General features: G+C 43.3%; 1 protein-coding gene across 1 annotated transcript in view; it reads right to left on the reverse strand.

The window, feature by feature from the left end:
* The window catches only part of PIEZO2 (piezo type mechanosensitive ion channel component 2), a 247,613-nt gene that overhangs the window by 103,879 nt on the left and 124,577 nt on the right, over positions 1 to 19,157 (reverse strand). Inside the window, exons 7-11 of the mRNA XM_066623461.1 lie at positions 8,642 to 8,810; positions 7,242 to 7,367; positions 3,501 to 3,539; positions 2,191 to 2,335; positions 290 to 435 (exon numbers count right to left, since the gene is read on the reverse strand). Of these exons, the coding sequence (XP_066479558.1) occupies positions 290 to 435; positions 2,191 to 2,335; positions 3,501 to 3,539; positions 7,242 to 7,367; positions 8,642 to 8,810 (625 nt within the window). The remainder of the gene's footprint in view (positions 1 to 289; positions 436 to 2,190; positions 2,336 to 3,500; positions 3,540 to 7,241; positions 7,368 to 8,641; positions 8,811 to 19,157) is intronic.

Below are 19,157 nucleotides of genomic sequence, written 5' to 3' on the forward strand. Positions count from 1 at the left end.
CAGCCATAAGCTGAGAGCTGTAGCACTCCTACATTATAGCAGATAAAGATACCTCATGTTGCCTAAATCTTAACTCCTTAAGAGCCTATGCCACAAAGGTTTTAAAAGGATAGTATCCTAACAGTTGAGTGATCAGAGCATAATAATAGTTCAGCCATGCTTGCCTGTGATACCAAATCATAATTACAAATTTAATAGAAATAGTAATAAAATTTAACTACAAAATTATCCTAGTTCCAAGATCGATGTTAGCAAATTTATATTTTAGCTTCTTGTATTCTGAACATACCATCATGGCAATCAAAGCACAAACATAACTTTGTTTCATGATAAAATGGAAAACTGTGACCATTGCATGAACTTTTGCATTTTTTTGTTCACTGATATTTTCATCATCTTCTTCTTCCTCCTCCTCTTCATCTTCCTCCTCCTCCACTTTTTTTGTTTCTAAGATGATAAAAAGAATTCCACAATGCACACAATTCTTTAACTATTATATGTCCACGAGGCTTCAAAACCTTCTATATCAAAACCTGATATATATATATAATAGTACAACTTTTCCTTGTATTCTGGTATAGACCAGTGGTTCTCAAACTGGTCAGTCATGACCCAACAGCTCAGAAAACCCTGTCTCTGCCCTGTTAAGGAGCAGGGCAGGGGGATGGTGGCAATGCGATGCCCAGGATCATGTTGCTGGCAGGGACAGAGAAGCTTTTTAAAAAACTTACCTACGTCTGTGCCGGCTTCTGGGAGGGTGTGAGGAACCTCACTGAGCCCGTTGGAGGGTTCCCTGCGCCTCAGAATTGTGAAAAAATATGATTGTGACTCACTTTTGGTTTCACAATTGCAACCCAGAAGTGGGTCACAATTGCATTTTGTCAGAGACACAGGTAAGTAAAAAAAAATCACCACCATTCCCCTGCCCCTGCAAACACTTCCATCTCTACAGGAGATTTTGAGAACCTCTGGTATAGACCATTTAGATGAATATCTGTGGAACCCATATCAGCAGATGAGGAGGAACCCCGCATTCCCCACCCTCTGGAGGAGAGGGGAGCTTCCCAGAGGGCTTCCCTGGCCTTTTAAAGGTCTTTTAAAGGCATAAAAACATTACTTCTGATTTTTCCATAAAACTGGAAAAGTGACTTTTTGGGGCCTAAATGGCCATTCTGAGGTCCAGAGAGGCCACAGGAAGCCTATGTGGGGCTCAGAAGACTCTCCAGAGGCAGTTCCCCTGTATTCGTAGCTTCAGCTAACTGTGGGGGGTTACGGAATGGAGCCTCTGTGGATACTGGGGCACGCCTGTATATGTTTTCAAACCTATATTAATTTTATATTATGCATTTGGATTTGGTCCTATGATGCTCTGGGTATCTACTGGATAGAAAACAGGGATAACATTTTAATTATAAATGAATACTCTCTTTTTGTTCACACAGATACAAACAAGAATCTGAGCCATTGGGCTGGAAGACATGTTATTAGCTTCTATGTTGTAGGATATAAAAGAGATGCACCTTCATCATACGGTAAACTCATTGGACTGGGCAACAGGAGACTTAAAAACAGTAATGAAGGCAATCGTGCAAAATAATGTTAATGCATTAATACGCAAAAGGAATTGGTTAATTAAAATGCTGGTTGCTTAGTCATGTGTTGTAGTTCAGACAACAAACAGTTGGCAATGCCTGGGTGTGGCAGCAAAATTAATATTTCCATTAACACTTCCTTGGTTAAAACTTGGAAAAAGAGTCCAAGGTTCAAACAACATATCAATAATGATATGGCCTATATATCAAATTTTTCCAATCTGTGATGAAACTCTTCAAAAGCATTCACAATATCAATATATGCAACGTAGCTTTGGAAAAGATCATAAAAGATAAATTGGGTGTGGAACCTGCTCACAGAGAGTAGCAGAACATTTTTGGCCACAATTCCACGGTCAAGAAATGAATGGCCAGAGTATATTTGCTATTGGAACTCCTACTTGTTTGTATTTAGAAAGATATACTTAAGCAGGCACTGGGTGAGTTAACCTTGGCCTTACTTTAAGTAGGACTGCAGTTATGGTGATCCAACTGCAACACAAGCAGATGGGTGTCAAAATGGCTAGAGGCAGCAGGGCTCTCAAGTGGATGGATTTGTTAATAATATAGGCTAGAGTACCAAAGCAGTGGATTTCACTACTACCTGTGTCATCAACTGATGGGTCCCATTTGTACTGTGGTCTTGAGTACAACTCTGTCCTGGCAGGCCCATTCTCTATACAATGTATAGGGTGTATGCTCTGATAATCAACAGGTGTACCATTCACTGTCACCAGCAACACCTGTTGAATGAGGATTAGAAATGAGATCCCTTAAAAAACAACAACACAGATACTACAACGAAGCAATTACTCTTCACTCATCAAAATATCAGTAATTTCTAATCTCTTTCTTTGGGTTTCTATTCACAAATCATTTTTATGAAGTCCAAACTGTTCTCACACATGCAACAAACACATAAAATCCAAACTAATCCATCCATCATCCTACTGAAGTTTGAAAACAATCACATGAATAATGTGATCACATTATTCATCACATGAGCCCCACATTTGAGATTGGGATTGGGATAGATGGCTAGATGGAATTCAGAAAGCTGGGGAAATCTGTTCAAATTAGAAATTCAAGTTACTGGTCAAAGACAGCTGATTGAACAAGACCTATCAGTAGTTCTGGGTTAACAGATCGTGCTATCAAAAGGAGACAAGCAAAGTAGTGGCAGTTGAATAGTCATACTACCAACAAAGAATAAGAATACTGGGAGTGAGTACTTAGTTATTCATGAAGATCTCTAGGAGGCTGTCATTATTTCTTTAAAGGCAGATTACTTTCCCAGTGAATTCCTGAATTTTGTTTTGATCTAAATCAGGGCAAGTGGCCCACAAGCCACTTGCAGCCTGTGAGGTCTTTTTTGGCAGCCATCAGCAACTTGCAAGAAAAAAAAAATTTAAAATGGTGTTTCTCTGCAGCAGAACATGGGAGGCTTTCCCCCCTGCATTTCTTTATGTCAGCACCAAGTCCGCTTCAAGCTTTGCCAAGTGCTCACAACTACTTGGCAATGCTTTTCATTTTGAATGCTCGCGTCAATCAACTGAAAGGCACTCGCTGTGATCCTTCCAGAGGGACATGGGAGGGTTTTTTTGGTATTAAATTTGTTTAATTAAATATATTATCTATTAATTGTGTGTTTAATTTTGTGTGTGTGTGTGTGTGTGTGTGTGTGTGTGTGTGTGTGTGTGTTTATTAAATAATATTAAATATATTGCAATCACTTTAATTTACAATAAAGAAATTTAATTGTGTGGCCCACTTGGCATGAAAAGTTGGACTGCCCTGATCTAAATATTTCCACTGCTATGCAAAGAAACATATCAGGAGATGTCAGAATCTAAACATATAACCAAAATTTCAAATGCAAATGAACTACAGGAATAAAATAATACTAACATCAGACGGTTTGTGGTCATCTTGAGTCATTGAGAGAAGCTGCAAAAGCAAGGCAAGAATAGCTTATTAGTTGAGAAGTAGAGCTGAAGCATAAAACAATCTTAAGAGTGTTAGGTTCTGATCTCAGAGTGACAGCTTGAGACGCATGTTAATTATTGCATGTATACACTAGTAAGCTGAGGGAAATGTATATAGGATTATACAGGATTGTGGCATTCTGCTCTGCCGTTGAATGGAGGACGGGTTCCACTGCTTGACTCCAGACAGTGACATGGAGCTAGCCATAGCTGGAGAGACCGGGTCTAGTTAGTTAGATGAGAGGGGGTGAGCCAAGGGGTGGGGGTCTAAAGAACAGGATGAAGTATGTAGGTGAAAGGGATGCGAAGATGGTAGTTGGGAGCAGTGAAGAAGTCAACAGGACAGGAGATGAGTGACCAGGAAGGCAGAGGAAGGACACAGGAGATAAAAGCCAGAAGTGATTGCTGAAGGGAAAGTCGAAGAATGAAGTTGGGAAGAGATGGGCAAGAGCAACACGGACAGCAGGAAGGGCCAAGTGCCTGCAGGAAGGGCCAAGAGTACAGCAGAAAGGATGGAGTGGAAGACAAGGCAGGTGAGCAATGGATGGGAAGGGACATAAGGAGAAGGAGCAAGGGAACAAGGAACTTGAAGGGGCAGTGAGTAAAGGAGGCAGGAGAGATGCCCCACCAAGCTCCTTTTGAGCGGATTGGACAGAAACCGCTCCCCCTGAGGGATCTCACCCAAGAGAATCATTCCCAGGGCTCTTGGCAGGCAACCAGTCTGGCCTACCCAACCACCTGGGCCACCTGGCATCAGAACTCTTCACACTCACTGGAGTTCACCAATGGGCCAACTTCTCTCTAGGAGCCTGGGACCCCTAAACTATAGGAAGTCATTCTAAGAAAGGGAGGTGAACACCTTAGTGAGGAAAATGTGGGGCAAAGACTAGACCCTGTTCCCTGTCTATTTGTAGCCTGGACCTTGGCTGAAGCAGATTGACCTGTCTTTGCATAATCTCTTGAACTGCAGGAGACCCACCATGTTCCGGCATTTTCCCATGGGAATAAGTCAAGAGGGGAGGTGCAATGACAAGGATACTGGAGAATTGTGTTAATGATGAATGTTATACAATGTTCATACTTCTAAAATAAGCACATAAGAGAGCCCTGATGGATCAGGCAAGGGCGAGTCCAGTTTCCTGTATCTCACAGTGGCTCACCAGATGCCTCAGGGAGCACTCAAGACAACATGATATCTATATCTTGTTGCCACTTCCTTCCATCTGGCATACAAAGACAGGCTACTTCTAAAATCCAGAAGTTGCACAATGACAACCAAATATGCCATGGAAATCTATGGACACTATAACAGCCTTGTAATCAGGCTCTCTGGTTTTTACCTGAGGTGAGTATTATTATTATTATTATTGTTGTTGTTGTTGTTGTTGTTGTTGCTGTTGTTGCTGTTGCTGTTGTTGTTTTATTAATTTGTACCCCGCCTTTTTGTCCAACGGGCACACAAGGCGGCTAACAAACAATTTAAAAATACAACATGAAAAACAGTTAAAAACAATTTACAATGATTAAAAAGCTAAAAACAAAACAAACCTCGTGGATTTTCATATAAAAAGCAAGAATGCCAGCCAGCCTGTCAACAATTAAAAGCTTTTTGAAATAAAAAGGTCTTCAGTCCACGCCAAAACGTTAGCAACAAGGGAGCAGTTCTCAGTTCTAAGGGGAGGGTATTTCACAGTTTGGGGGCCACCACCGAGAAGGCCCTCTTCCTGGCCACCACCCTTCTCACATCTCTTAGTGGCGGCACAGTCAAAAGGGCCCCCCCCAGAAGATCTAAGAGCACGGGCCGGATTGTAGGGAAGGAGGCGGTCCCTCAAATACCCCGGACCCGAGCCGTAAAGGGCTTTAAAAGTCAAAACTAGCACCTTGAATTGGGCCCGGAACAGAACCGCCAAGAAACCTTGGCTGAGTAAGCAATTTTCTCCAGCCAAATAGTGAAGAAGCATACTCAAGTTAATATAGTGTTTGCAAGAGTGGTTATTGTTGAGGGCCTCCTGGATTATGGGATTAGTGCCAACAATTATGGCACTAACCATCTTCATAAAATTGAAGGGAGCTTCAGAAACAGCCTGTAATGCTGCACAGGGAATAAATGTTCATTTGAAGAAAGGTTGAAAGTCTCACTGGATGCACAGAAACCCACCGAAGGAGCTCTCCGAATTGTGGTTTTCGTTTGAAAGGCCAAGAATTTAAAAACTGAGTTCTAGAGTGCAGTTAAAATGGGAAATTGTTCATTGGAACTTTTGAACAAGTTACTAAAAAGAAAACCTTTAAATTTTTCAGTAACTTGTAGCAACTTTTAATTTTTCATTCTGCTTAAAACTGGATCACAAAGCTATTCTGATTTCACATATCTTACCTGTATTTAGGTTACAATCCTATACATACTACCCTGAGACTAAGCCCCATTAAATATAATGGAACTTATGAGTAAACATGCATCCTTACAGAATGCGCTGTAAGGAACATGGAACAAAAACACTTCTGATCATTAGCTAGCTCATTACAAGTATACCACTTCACATCAACCTCAACCTCTCCAGACTGAGAGCAAAGTCCAAAGTCCAGCTGAAATGTCTGCGTGACTTCCTCTTTGCGTGACTGTGCGTGACTCTGCGTGACTTTCCTCTTTGGGCAGCTGTCACTACCCACTCTGCCAAAGATCTCCAGCAGCTCATGGATCGTTTTAGCAAGGCCTGCCAAGATTTTGGACTGACGATCAGCCTGAAGAAAACACAGGTCATGGTTCAGGATGTGGACTCACCTCCCTGCATTACAATCTCTGTGCATGAACTGGAGGTTGTCCATGACTTTGTGTACCTTGGCTCAACGATCTCCGACACTCTTTCTCTCGATACCGAGCTAAACAAACGCATTGGTAAAGCAGCTACCACGTTTTCCAGACTCACAAAGAGAGTCTGGTCCAACAAGAAGCTGACAGAACATACCAAGATCCAGGTCTACAGAGCTTGCGTCCTGAGTTCACTTCTGTACTGCAGCGAATCATGGACTCTTCGCTCACAACAGGAGAGGAAACTGAACGCTTTCCACATGTGCTGCCTCTGACGCATCCTCAGCATCACCTGACAGGACAAAGTTCCAAACAACACAGTCCTGGAACGTGCTGGAATCCCTAGCATGTATGCACTGCTGAAACAGAGACGCCTGCGTTGGCTCGGTCATGTCGTGAGAATGGATGTTGGCCGGATCCCAAAGGATCTCCTCTATGGAGAACTCGTGCAAGGAAAGCGCCCTACAGGTAGACCACAGCTGCGATACAAAGACATCTGCAAGAGAGATCTGAAGGCCTTAGGAGTGGACCTCAACAGGTGGGAAACCTTGGCCTCTGAGCGGCCCGCTTGGAGGCAGGCTGTGCAGCATGGCCTTTCCCAGTTTGAAGAGACACTTGGCCAACAGACTGAAGCAAAGAGGCAAAGAAGGAAGGCCCATAGCCAGGGAGACAGACCAGGGACAGACTGCACTTGCTCCCAGTGTGGAAGGGATTGTCACTCCCGAATCGGCCTTTTCAGGCACACTAGACGCTGTTCCAGAACCACCATTCAGAGCGCGATACCATAGTCTTTTGAGACTGAAGGTTGCCAACTACTTCACATCATAAAACAAGATATTGTCTTCCTCTAAAACTTACTTTTCTTTCATCAGTTGTGTAGTGGCTTGTATACCACAAACTGCGTCTTCTTTCTGCAGTCACTAAGCCTTGGTTGCAGTCTGTTTTATCTTCCCCATTACCAGATTTATCATCATCAGGCACATGCTAAAGAACAAACATGGTAAAGTTTATTACATAATTATGATAAGCTATCTAGCTATTATTTTATCTCTAAAAACACTGAAAAAACTTTAAGGGAAATAGATGACATGCTATTATGTTGCTTCAAAAATTTGTCAGGAGTGTCAAACATAACGCCTGCAGGCAAGACATGACTTGAGGAAGTTCTTTATCCAACCCACATAATTGGGCTCTGCCAGTGACACCCTTTCAGCAGCGCCACTTCTGTTGAGGCTCTGGGAATGAGAAATGGGAAAAGGACTCAGAAGACAAGGAACCGTACAGGGGAAAGGACAGAGCAAAAGGTAGTGAAAGAGGGAGATGCTGCTGAGTAATCAGGGTGAAAACTACACATGTGAAACTATGGATATGGGGGAACCATATATAAATAGTGCCCCCACACCCATTACAGCACCTTTGTTTTTCTGTCATAGCACTTGCAGCGTGGGTGTTTTCTTGCTTAACTGAAGAACGAAACATGCAGGCAATAGCCTGCAATCTAGAGCAGGGCTGTCCAAACCTTTTGGCAGGAGGGCCACATCATCTCTCCAACACTGTGTCGGGGGCTGACATTTACATTCGAATTTGAATAAATTTACATAAATGACTATATTAGAGATGGAACTTATATGAATGAATGAAGGTCTTGCAATAGATCAAGGCCTATAAAAGGCCTTGCACAAAGCAAGGCCAGCCTTTCCTTTGCTACTGCTGCTGCATCATAGACATGAAAACAGCAAGCAATGGAGGGGTCCTCATCCCACAGCTCACATGAGAGGTCGAACAGTCGCCCTCACACTGAGAGCAGTTGTGTCAGGCCAGTGCGGGCTCCAGCAAGTCTCCAGAGGGCCAGAGGCTCATTGGAGACTGGAGGCTCCCCATGGGCTGGATTGGGAGTCCCCGAAGGCCAGAAATGGCCCCTGGGCTGGGGTTTGGGCACCCCTGCTCTAGAGGGAGACTAATTGAATGTTAACAGGAAGCAGAAACCTTAATGCAGGTAAGAAAATAGAGGGGACATTTTTACAGTGGTAGTTCCTGTTTTATGCGTGCCCCTTAGGTAGTATTTCCCAGTTTCCAAATTCAAACAGGGGGGATGACCAAAAGTGGACCAGAGCCATTTGTAAGACGATGGGTTAAGCACTCTCTCAACTGTGGAGATACATTCAATAATTATGTCCAGATACCACACAAACTGAAGTAATCTCGATATTTTCTTTGAGAGGTTTATTAGAAAATAGAATAAGATAGAATTATTTTACCTGTACAATAGGTTCATGCAGCCAAAGTCGAATGAGAGTTGCTAGAGTATAGTACAATACCAGCAGCAAGATGGGATTGACATGGTAATGCCACTCCAGTTTTGGATTAGTTATGATTTTCCATGTGCTTGAGCAACTAGTCTGAATGAGTGAAGATACACCAAACAACCTGATGACACAATAAGAAGGGGAGTAGAAGAATGTCATTATCTAAATTTTCATTTTCCAAATCTCTTGATAGTCTGACTTATTGACATCTTCCTTAGGCAGCTCAAAGTCACTAAAAAATTTGCAAATAACCTGGGGCGTACTGGATGCAGCAGCAGCAGCCATTTTGGGTGCCACTGCAGCTCATGATTGGGCTGTATGTGTTTCCCTCTTTCAGCACAAGTATGATAATGGGTTGAAGGAGATTAGGACTGGCTTGAAGCATTGGACCAATTGTTCCCAGTTGGGCCCCAAGAGAGGCCGCACTAGGGTAAAAATAAAAAAAATTAATATATTTGCTAAGTCATTTTAGTTACGAAAACAAGTGATTTTGTAACTATTTGCTGTTCAAACGTAAGCAAGATATTTTGTTTGTTTAAGGCTCATGTGTATGCAATTTTATACTAAAATTTGCTTAGATCTATTTGGTCCATTAACTCACATGAACTTTTTAAGTGCACATTTTGATTGCTTTCCATGCTACCATAGAGATATAAAGTTTATAAAACATTTTATTTATATCTCTACAAATCTACAGACCTTGGCTATAAACTTAGAGCCGCATAAAAAATGTTTCCAGTTAGGCCCTGCAGCTCCTAAGACCAGCTCTGAAGGAGGTCCTAAGTGCAGATAAACTTGATTAGATGTTACTTTCTACCTAGAATATCAGATGGGTGCATATAAGCCTTCTAATAATCATATCGAATAATATTAATCTGAACAGGGACTCAATGAAGAGCTGGATGTAGAAAGTGTATTTCTGATGGTAGCTATCTCCACAATTGGCTGCACTGCATCAATAAAAGTAGAACAATTGTTTTCCTGTTTTTCAAATAACAGTAATGTTTCCATTCTTACATCATTGTGAACTTTGATTTCCCATTGCTATCTAGCATTTGTCAAGGACATAGGTTGGAAGTGTGACAAGAAGAGAAGATTGCAGAGCATACACACTGGAGATGTGCTTGCATTAATTTATTGAAGCTTTTGCTAGGAAAATGAACTTACAGAACAATGGTGTGAGAACCACCTGTTCAATGGCATCACTGAGGATGTGCAGTGAGGGTACCTGCGAGGGAAGGCTCAGGGTGCCCTCTCCTTTTAAACATCCCTCCGCTGAACTGATGTGTGCAGCCTGCCCAGAGCACCTGTTTAGTTGGAAGTTGGTAGCACAGGTAAGTTTTTAAAATCCCCCCCCCCTACAGCAGTGCCATGCAGGGGATCACATTTCTGCCATCCTCCTTTCCCTGCCTCTTAAAGGGACAGGGACAAGTGCTTCCCTGGCTAGGGGTTGTGACCCATCAGTTTGGGAACCACTGGGGGCTTTTCTTGCCTCCCTGAAGCACTACCAAAAAAGTCATTCACCCCAGAAGCACAATGCAAATAATGTTTCTCTGTGATAAAACTGGTATTCTGCAACCAACAATGTGCAAAATTTTGTCTGTTTGCAAAAGATGGAAACCAAGTAATTATATGCATGCATACATGTAATTCTCCAGAAACTACCAATGATTCCTTCCTACATTATATACAAAGCTTAAACCAAAAACACAAGCACACAATATTGTTAGGGGATGCATAATGTGTTGTTCAGGTTACTTGTAAAATCACCACAGTACTAAATATTTTTGGCCCAAATCCTAACCAACTTTCCAGCACTGGCACAGTGGTGCCAATGGAACGTGTGCTGCATCCTGCAGGTGGGTGGCACTCACAGAGGCCTCCTCAAAGTAAGGGAATGTTAGTTCCCTTACCTCAGAGCTGCACTGTCCTTATTGGACAGTTGGAAAGTGCTGGAAAGTGTGTTAGGAATGCGCCCTTTGTTACCTGTGGCAGTATTTGTACTTTAAAAAAGAAAAGTGTTACCCCTTCAGCCATGACTACAGTTTTGCCATCAAGAGACCGTAATACACAAAGATCTTCTTGTTCAATTAATTATTATAGCTTTTGCATTAGTGTAGTCATGTTTTTATTGCTTCTTCCCAAATTCCAACATACGTCTTTTCTATTGGGTCCTGGTTTCCATTGCTTTGGCTAAATCAAAGCTATTCTGGCAATGACAAAAGAGCACTCATGCAATATTCCTTCTGGAAACAATTTCTTCAGAAGAGAACTAATCTGAAAGGCAGAGTGGTTGAACTTAACACTCAGAATAATACTGGGGCCATGGTAAGGGGTGGGTTAACTTTTCCCCATGAGGACACCCCAAAACAGAAATGGTTATTTGTAACTATATGGTTTTTAACATATAGGACAAATAGCAGCTCCAACCGAGAACTTTTTTTTGGGGGGGGGGGAGAGGAAGCATGGGGAAAAATAGTTAAAGCATGGGAAAAAGGAGCTAAATGTCTTCACTCTGTTGCAATATTTGGGAGGGGAAAAAAGAAAAACAGAAAATGGAAATGCAAACACCACATTTCATGTTTCATCAAGTGTGACTTCAGTCTGCATTTGAAGAAATGTTTAAGTAGCAATTGCAAAAAGACCAAAGATCTATCAGTATAACATAGCACAGCTGCCTGTCCTCTGCAAGGTCCACATTTTCCCGCACCAACAGCCCTATCCTATGCAGGACTGGGCAGTTGTGTGGAGCCTCTTATGACAGTGGAATTCACTTTTGCTGTTGTAAAATGGCTGCTGACAGAGCACACAGCGCTTCATCAGTGGCCATTATGTGAATGTTGCCATAACAGGCAGCAGTACAGCAGCTCCACCTACAGTTCCTCTCACACCTGCTGGACCACATAAGATAGCAATGGGGGTGGGAAGGGCAGAACAGGGGAGGATGGGGGTATGCACTGGCACACATTACCTCCACCAGTATGTTAGCTCCTTTCTCTCCCATTTTTCTCCTAAGACTTGCACCAGCTCAAGAGATGGCACAGGTTCGAGGAGACCCATTGGCTAGTGGGAGGCTTACCTGGAAGTAATGGAAAATATTTTTCCTTGCTTCTTCCAAGCTTTCTGATCTTGGAATCCCCCCACAGGATGCAGCACAAGCCTTTTTGGCACTGCATCCTATAATGAAGAGATTGTCATTTAGAAAACACATTTCTAGAAAAGATTAAAGTTAAGAAGGCAGAGCTGTCAAAAATGTGTCTATCAGCATCAGGCTCTGACAACCACAGAAGAGTCACAGTAACTTTGTGTGAGTGGACAAGACAGCAATATTTCATTTTTCAAATCTTTGGTATCTATTTCAAAATGAAACTCATTTAAGAATTCATGCTTGTACAAAGAGTAATAAAATGCATACTGTTTTCCTATCTTTTCATTACAGCTTGACAATATAAAAGATGATTGCTTTTCATCACATCAAATTAAATATTCTGGCACCAGTTCCAAATCTCCAACTACCCCTCTTCCTTTTATATTTTCCACTTGCTTCTCACTACGTTGGCAGCACTGCCTTGGTTCTATCAATAGTAAAAAATATTCCACAACACAGAAAGCAAAATTCTGCAGGTCCGACAAAGACAAATTATGCAAATATTATTAGATTTAATAACTTACGGCTGAATCCTCCAGGGCCACAGTGCCAGACTGAGGCAGGTGGCACTGGCAAAGTTTGTTGTGAAAGTGCTGTAAGGCACTTCGTGGTAATCAGGATGAGGCAGGCACCAACATGGAGGCTGGCACAGGTGAGCTCTGGGCCTCGGCGCCAGTCAGAAAGTCCCCAGGAGCCAACAGTGGTGAGTTTACCACTGAGTGGTGTGGAGGCATTCTGGGGTGAGGGAGGGTGGGGAGGGGGAAAAACTGGTGGGGGAGGGTGGCACAGGTTGGAGATGGGCAGACCAGGCCAGGGACGGAGGCTGCCACTGTATCCTATCCCCTCTCCCAGGCATGAAAGCCCTACGCAGGCCTACTTGGTTCTGCACCAGCGATTTAACTGGTGCAGATCCAAGTAGACCCATAGCAGCTGATGGGCTCAACAAAGGATAAAGGAACAAATGTTCCCTTACCTTGAGATGACCTCTAAATGCCTCTCTACACTTGCAGGATACAGCGGTGGCCATTCCAGAGTCGCTGTATCGCAGCACGGGCAGTCTGGTTAGAATTGGGCCACCCGGTAATTTGGGTGGCCCAAACCCTACACAAACTCCAATAATTAAAATCAGAATTGTAGAGAATTTTTGCACATGTACACACAGGATGGCAATGGCAACTATATTCTGCAACATATGGAGACTTCATCTGTGAAATAAATTGTTGCTGATGTCATGTGAGTACCAGTCACTTCTTTCCCCTTGATAACAGTAGATTTCATGCTTGTTTTCATCCCCTTCATTTGTGTTGAGAATATATTCCTAAACTAAAGGTAAGAATGCAAACATTTTCAAATTTGCTCAGAAACTTACTTCTATAAACATATTCACATGATTCCTAATTTCTATAGGGCATCTGCGCACAGAAGAAAAAGTGCCCATGCAATTAATAGCAGCTAAATTTCTGAAAACTGCTTTGGAAAAGAGGGACTGGAAAAAGTTCAGGCCCTTTATAACAAAAGGAAGTATTCATTCTCACTGTTATGCATCTTTTTACTTGACAGCTTATTAAATACGAGGTAGCCCAAGGCATATGCTGTTCTGGAAAGCACTATTCTTTCAAGATATTTTCTAATATGCTCTCAATAGTCAAGTTGATTAAGAATCCAGGAGCCTCGGTCCATGCAGCAAACTAGAGATGGACTAAATAGTTCTGTAATCTCAGTGCACTCTTCTTAATAACGGTTTTCTGGCATCTCCACTAAGCAAAGGTGTTTTCTCATCTACCTGAACAAATTTGTTATTATTATTATTAACCCCTGCTAATTATTAACCCCTGCTAATTGGGTAAGAGGCACTTTTTCAAGTGGGTGCTCCTCTTTTTAGCAGGGGGAGAGTAACTGGCCCACCTCACCCCAGCACTGTCTGTTCTAGTGGCTGTCTGCTGGTATTCATTTGCATCTTTTTAGATTGTGAGCCCTTTTGGGACAGGAAGTGATTTAGTTATGTGATTTTTCTCTGTAAACCGCTTTGTGAACTTTTAGTTGAAAAGCGGTATATAAATACTGTTGGTTGGTTGGTTGGTTATTTTATATTGTTGCTTTACAACAGTTCGAAATTTTATGAGGCAGACATTCCAAATATAATTTTGAAATCCTCCAATCTAAAAGAAGCTCTGAAACAGATCTCTGACTCAGTTCCATTAAAATCAATTCAATAAACTGAATGTGGATTGCAGCCGAAGGGGCTAGTAGCCCAATTCTATTCAATTTTCCAGCACCCATGCAGCCATGCCAATAGGGTGTGTCATGCATCCTGGGATGGTGGGGCAGTCAGTGAGGCTTCCTCAAAGTAAGGGAACATTTCTTCCCTTGCCTTGGGGCTGCATTGCGACTGCACTAATGCTAGAAAGTTGAATAGAATTGGGTCCTGAATCCTGATTTCAAGAGCTTTACAACACTGTTTAGAGCAGGGGTCGGCAACCTTAAACACTCAAAGAGCCATTTAGACCCATTTTCCAGAGGAAAAAAAACCTCGGGAGCCACAAAACCCTTTTGACACCTAAAATGAAGATAACACTACATATATAGTTTTTTTTTTACCTTTATGCTCTTATAGGTCCCATTTTTATAAAGTAGCCCCCTCTTGTAGCTTTTAGTTAGTTTTGTCATACATTCTTGCCCTGTGTTTTCAGACGCCTGGTCCTCTATGGTGTTTTGCCTGATTCCAAGGCCATTCTCTGCCTGGAGAATTATGCCCACTTTAAGCAAATTAGCTCCCCTTTCCCCCAACAAATGACCCTGGTTCTGCCCTGCAGTCCTGCTGGACCCCACCTCCAGGATAGCTCCCCTGTTCAACCTGCAGAGGTCCTCTCTCCTGCCAGCAGCCTCCCACCACTACAGCAGACCCTGGATCGTCAGCAGGTCTTGGGCACAGCAGCCGCACTTCAAACTCCAGTGTCTCTAGCAGTCCCTTAGTCACAAAGTCAGAGTATCCAGGGCAGAGTCCAAAGTCAATAAGCCAAGTCACAGTCCAAGATTCCAAAGTCAGTCAAATCAGTCAGAGTATCCAAGTCAAAGTCCAAAGTCAATAAGCCAGGTCAGATTCCAAAGTCAACCTGCACTCCTTCTATAACCCACAAACCCTTCCTGCCTCAGGTGCTCTTATATCCCTGAGGGCCCTATTGCCTTCAAGTAGCTGCAGCTGTGCAGCACACTCTGCTGGATGCCCAGGCCTTACATTCAAAGGGGCCACTGCTGACACCACATCTACCTACTCACCAGATCTTCCTAGATTCCAATACAAGTGGGGGGGGGAGCAGATCTCTATACAGACCAGTGCAAAAACAGGGAGAAGGTGCGGGGGGGGGGGGAAGATCTCTATATAGATATCACAGCAAGACCATTGCAAAACCCCTTGCACACAGAACCAACACATGGAAGTTGGGGGGGGGGCAGATCTCCATACATACCAGTGCAAAAACAGGGGAAAGGTGTGGGAGAGGGAAGATCTCTATATAGACATCACAGCAAGACCAGTGCAAAACCCCTTGCACACAGAACCAACACATGGAAGTTGGGGGGGGGCAGATCTCCATACATACCAGTGCAAAAACAGGGGAAGGTGTGGGGGAGGGAAGATCTCTATATAGACATCACAGCAAGACCAGTGCAAAACCCCTTGCACACAGAACCAACAGATGGAAGTTGGGGGGGGGCAGATCTCCATACATACCAGTGCAAAAACAGGGGGAAAGGTAAGTCAGCCCCAGTAGAGTCAACAGGGCTTCATCCCAGGGATGCATGGACAGGAGTGCAGCCTGCGAGTGGCTCCTCTCCCTGTGTACTCAGAAGTCAGCCCCAGTAGAGTCAACGGGGCTCACTCCCAGGGGAGTATATATACACTGCATATATAGTTTGCGCTCCCCTCTTGTAGGTCACAGTTATATAATACACTTCCCTCTTCTAGATCCCACTAAAAATCAGGTCCAGACCCACAGTTGGAGAACAACTGTTTTAGATTGTGCACAGGTGAACTGCTTGTGAAGGATACTGTCATTCTTTACAGTCATTTACTTCTGTACTTTTATAAATGCCTTTACACACAATGCTACCTCTGAACAAGACCACTTAGTACTACTTCACACTGTTCACAAAGGTGCTCCTGAACAAACAAGCTAAGAGTTCAAAACTGCATAAAATAAAAGGCATATTAACAGTGATTACTTCCCAACCATGAAATATGCTTTGGTGCTACATATACAGTATGCTACACATACAGTATACAAACATATACAGAATACCATCTGGTGCAGGGGTCTCCAAGCCCCTTTCAAGTTTCCAAGTGAAGGAAATGGGGCAGTGAGAGTGTGAGTGAGTGACCGACCGGGGGATGCTGAGTGGGGAGCTTGAAGGCTGTAATCCTGTGCACACTTTCCTGGGAGCAAGCAGAATGGGACTTACTTCTGAGGGGACACACACAGGATTGTGCTCTAATCTTGGAAGGAGGACAGAGCAACTGCACTTAATTGCTTGCTTTTGCCGTGATCATGGAGGGAAACAAGGAAGCACAATGGGACTTACTTCTGAGGAGACGCGCACAGGATTGTGCCCTGAGCTTGGGAGGAGACAGAGCAGCTGCGCTCAATTGCTTGCTTCTGCCTTGGCTCCGTGGGGTCAGGGCTGCTTGTGGGAAGGGGGGTCATCAGGGTGTTCAATGGGACTTACTTCTGAGGAGACACGCACAGGCTCGGGCTGCGGCTCCGGCAGGAGGGAACGTGCAGGGGTGGGGCTCGCTCTCGGCAGAGGAGCTGCTCCGCCAGTCGTTTGCGCCCTCTCCAATGGGGCGCAGCTACAGCCCGTGTGCTCAGGGTGTTCAATGGGACTTACTTCTGAGGAGACACACACAGGATTGTGCCCTGAGCTTGGGAGGAGGACAGAGCAGCTGCACTCAATTGCTTGCTTTTGCCTTGGCTCCGTGGGGTCAGGTTCGTTTACGCACCCTCCCCTACACGTGCAGGCCGCTGGGGCTGCGGCTCGGGTGGGAGGGAACGTGCAGTGGCAGTGGCGGTGCGGGCTCTTTGGGCAGGAACTGCTCCACCAGCCGTTCACGCCCTCTCCTATGGGACGCAGCAGCAGGAGGTGAGGGAGCTGCGCCCATGCGCTCAGGCTGTTGAGCAGCGGCTGCTTCAGGGGAGGGGCGTGCCCCTCCCCCCACAGCTTGGCCCCGCAGGGAGCCGCAGGAGAAGGCTGAAAGAGCCGCTTGCGGCTCCAGAATGGCAGGTTGCCGACCCCAGGTTTAGAGCATTGATTTTCAGCTAGTGGTACATAAGAGTATTGCAAACGATGGTGGCCATGTAGCACTGCCCCACATGGCCTGACTCCACTAGAAATTGAGAGGACTGTGGTAGGGGTGCAACACTGGACAAGCTTCCTGGTTCTTCAAAAGCTGCACATTTTGGGAAAGGAACATACGGAGTAAAGCCCCAACTGTGGGTCAAGCCTCCTACTCCTTTGCATAGCAACAGTGGTACTTTCAAAGAGAGGTACTTGGAAAAGTGGTGCCTGCCTCCTGCAAAGGGCTGAAAAGACCAATTCATAACTGTCTGTTTATACTTTTTCATATCCTTTTTAATACTCATCCACAGGTTTCTGGAATAGGAGTTATTAGTACAAACATACTGAACAATAGACAAATTCTATTTGTTTACAAATGTTATATATTTACACAATTCGAATAAAAACAGACTAAACTATTCTGGCTTCATTTTATGTTGTTTCATGCTTCACCTTGGCAGGGTGTTCTATTTCCTAATTAAAAATGTGGCCTAAGTAAGTAGCACCTGGAAAAACATAAGGGAGTGTTCAGTGCAATTGCCAATTAGATTGCTACATATATTTTTTCATAATACCACACTTCATTTTAAACATCATGGCTCTTAATTGATTTCAAGAATATTTATACAGCAAAAATTACATATTTCTATATTTTCGTTATAACATATTTTTAGTACTGGTTTATGGTTCGACCCTTGGCAAACCTCTTACTTTGTTATGAAAGTATTTCATACAATACTCTAGAACAGTGGTTCTCAAATTTTTAGCACCAGCCCCACTTTTTAGAATGAGAATGTCAGGATCTATCAGAAGTGATGTCATGACTGCAAGCGAGATAATAAAGTAGGAAGTCTTTTAACAATCCTAGGTTGCAATCCTTTCCACACTTACCCAGGAGTAAGTCCTAATGGCTGTCATTGTTAAAAGCATATACATAGTAGCCTGTTAAAAGTACAGATCTATAACATTTCCCCAAATGCAGTCACATACCATGGGAGTATCCAGTCTAATGTAATAAAAATAAAATATTGAAATGAATGGGGACCCACCTGAAATTTGCTCATGACCCATCTAGTGGGTCCTGACCCACAATTTAAGAAACACTGCTCTAGAACACTACGGGGGAGGAGAGAACTCTCACATGGACATACAAAGAAACCTATGCCCTAAATATACTAAATGAGAAAGTTACTCATCTTCCCTGAACTATTTGCATTATGTTTAATTAAACATTTTAATACTGAACACAATTTCTTGGACCTTCAGTGTTTAAACTTTTTTGCATGCCCAATCATAATTATTCTCTTCACATAAATACACATCTGAATAAGATAAAGGGCTTAGTCCCTGTAACAATTTTGATATTGCTTTATTGCTGCTCTTTTTCTTTAATGGGTAATTTCTGGTAAAATGCCTTGATTTTTTTAAATAAAAAAGTGGGATACAAATTGTGTAGCTAAATTAAACTGCTGCTCAATCCTATATGTGTCTATTCAATAGTAAGCCCCACTGAGTTCAGTGGAACTTACTCCCAAATAAATGTGTTACAGTCCTATTCTGGTTGTAGCAGATTCACCTATCAATTCCACACTAATCTGTCCCCGCAGATGAAGTTGCACTAATGGACTGCATGTTGTATCCATGGGAGGAGGGTGATTTCAAAGGTATCCTTGGGGTAAGTTAACATTTGCTCACTTTACTCCAGGGAAAGTCTCCACTGCTAACACTGATTTCCACCAATACCTCCCCCAGTCTGCCTCCCTCCCCACCCATATACCACCTCAGTGGTATGTCAGTGGTGTTCCACTGACATAAAGCCCTCCGTGCGCCAGCCCAGTCCACAATAGGAACAGGCCATAAGAAATCTCCATCATGCTATCTTATAATAACCGAATACTTTTTAAAAGCTTTATTGAAAGAGCAGAAAACTAAGGATCAATGGATAAAGCCCTCCCATCCCTGCAATCAGTGGAAAGGATAGCCCAAAAT

The sequence above is a fragment of the Tiliqua scincoides genome, chromosome 4 (assembly GCF_035046505.1).
Source record: "Tiliqua scincoides isolate rTilSci1 chromosome 4, rTilSci1.hap2, whole genome shotgun sequence".
In the NCBI taxonomy this organism is placed as follows: Eukaryota; Metazoa; Chordata; class Lepidosauria; order Squamata; family Scincidae; genus Tiliqua; species Tiliqua scincoides.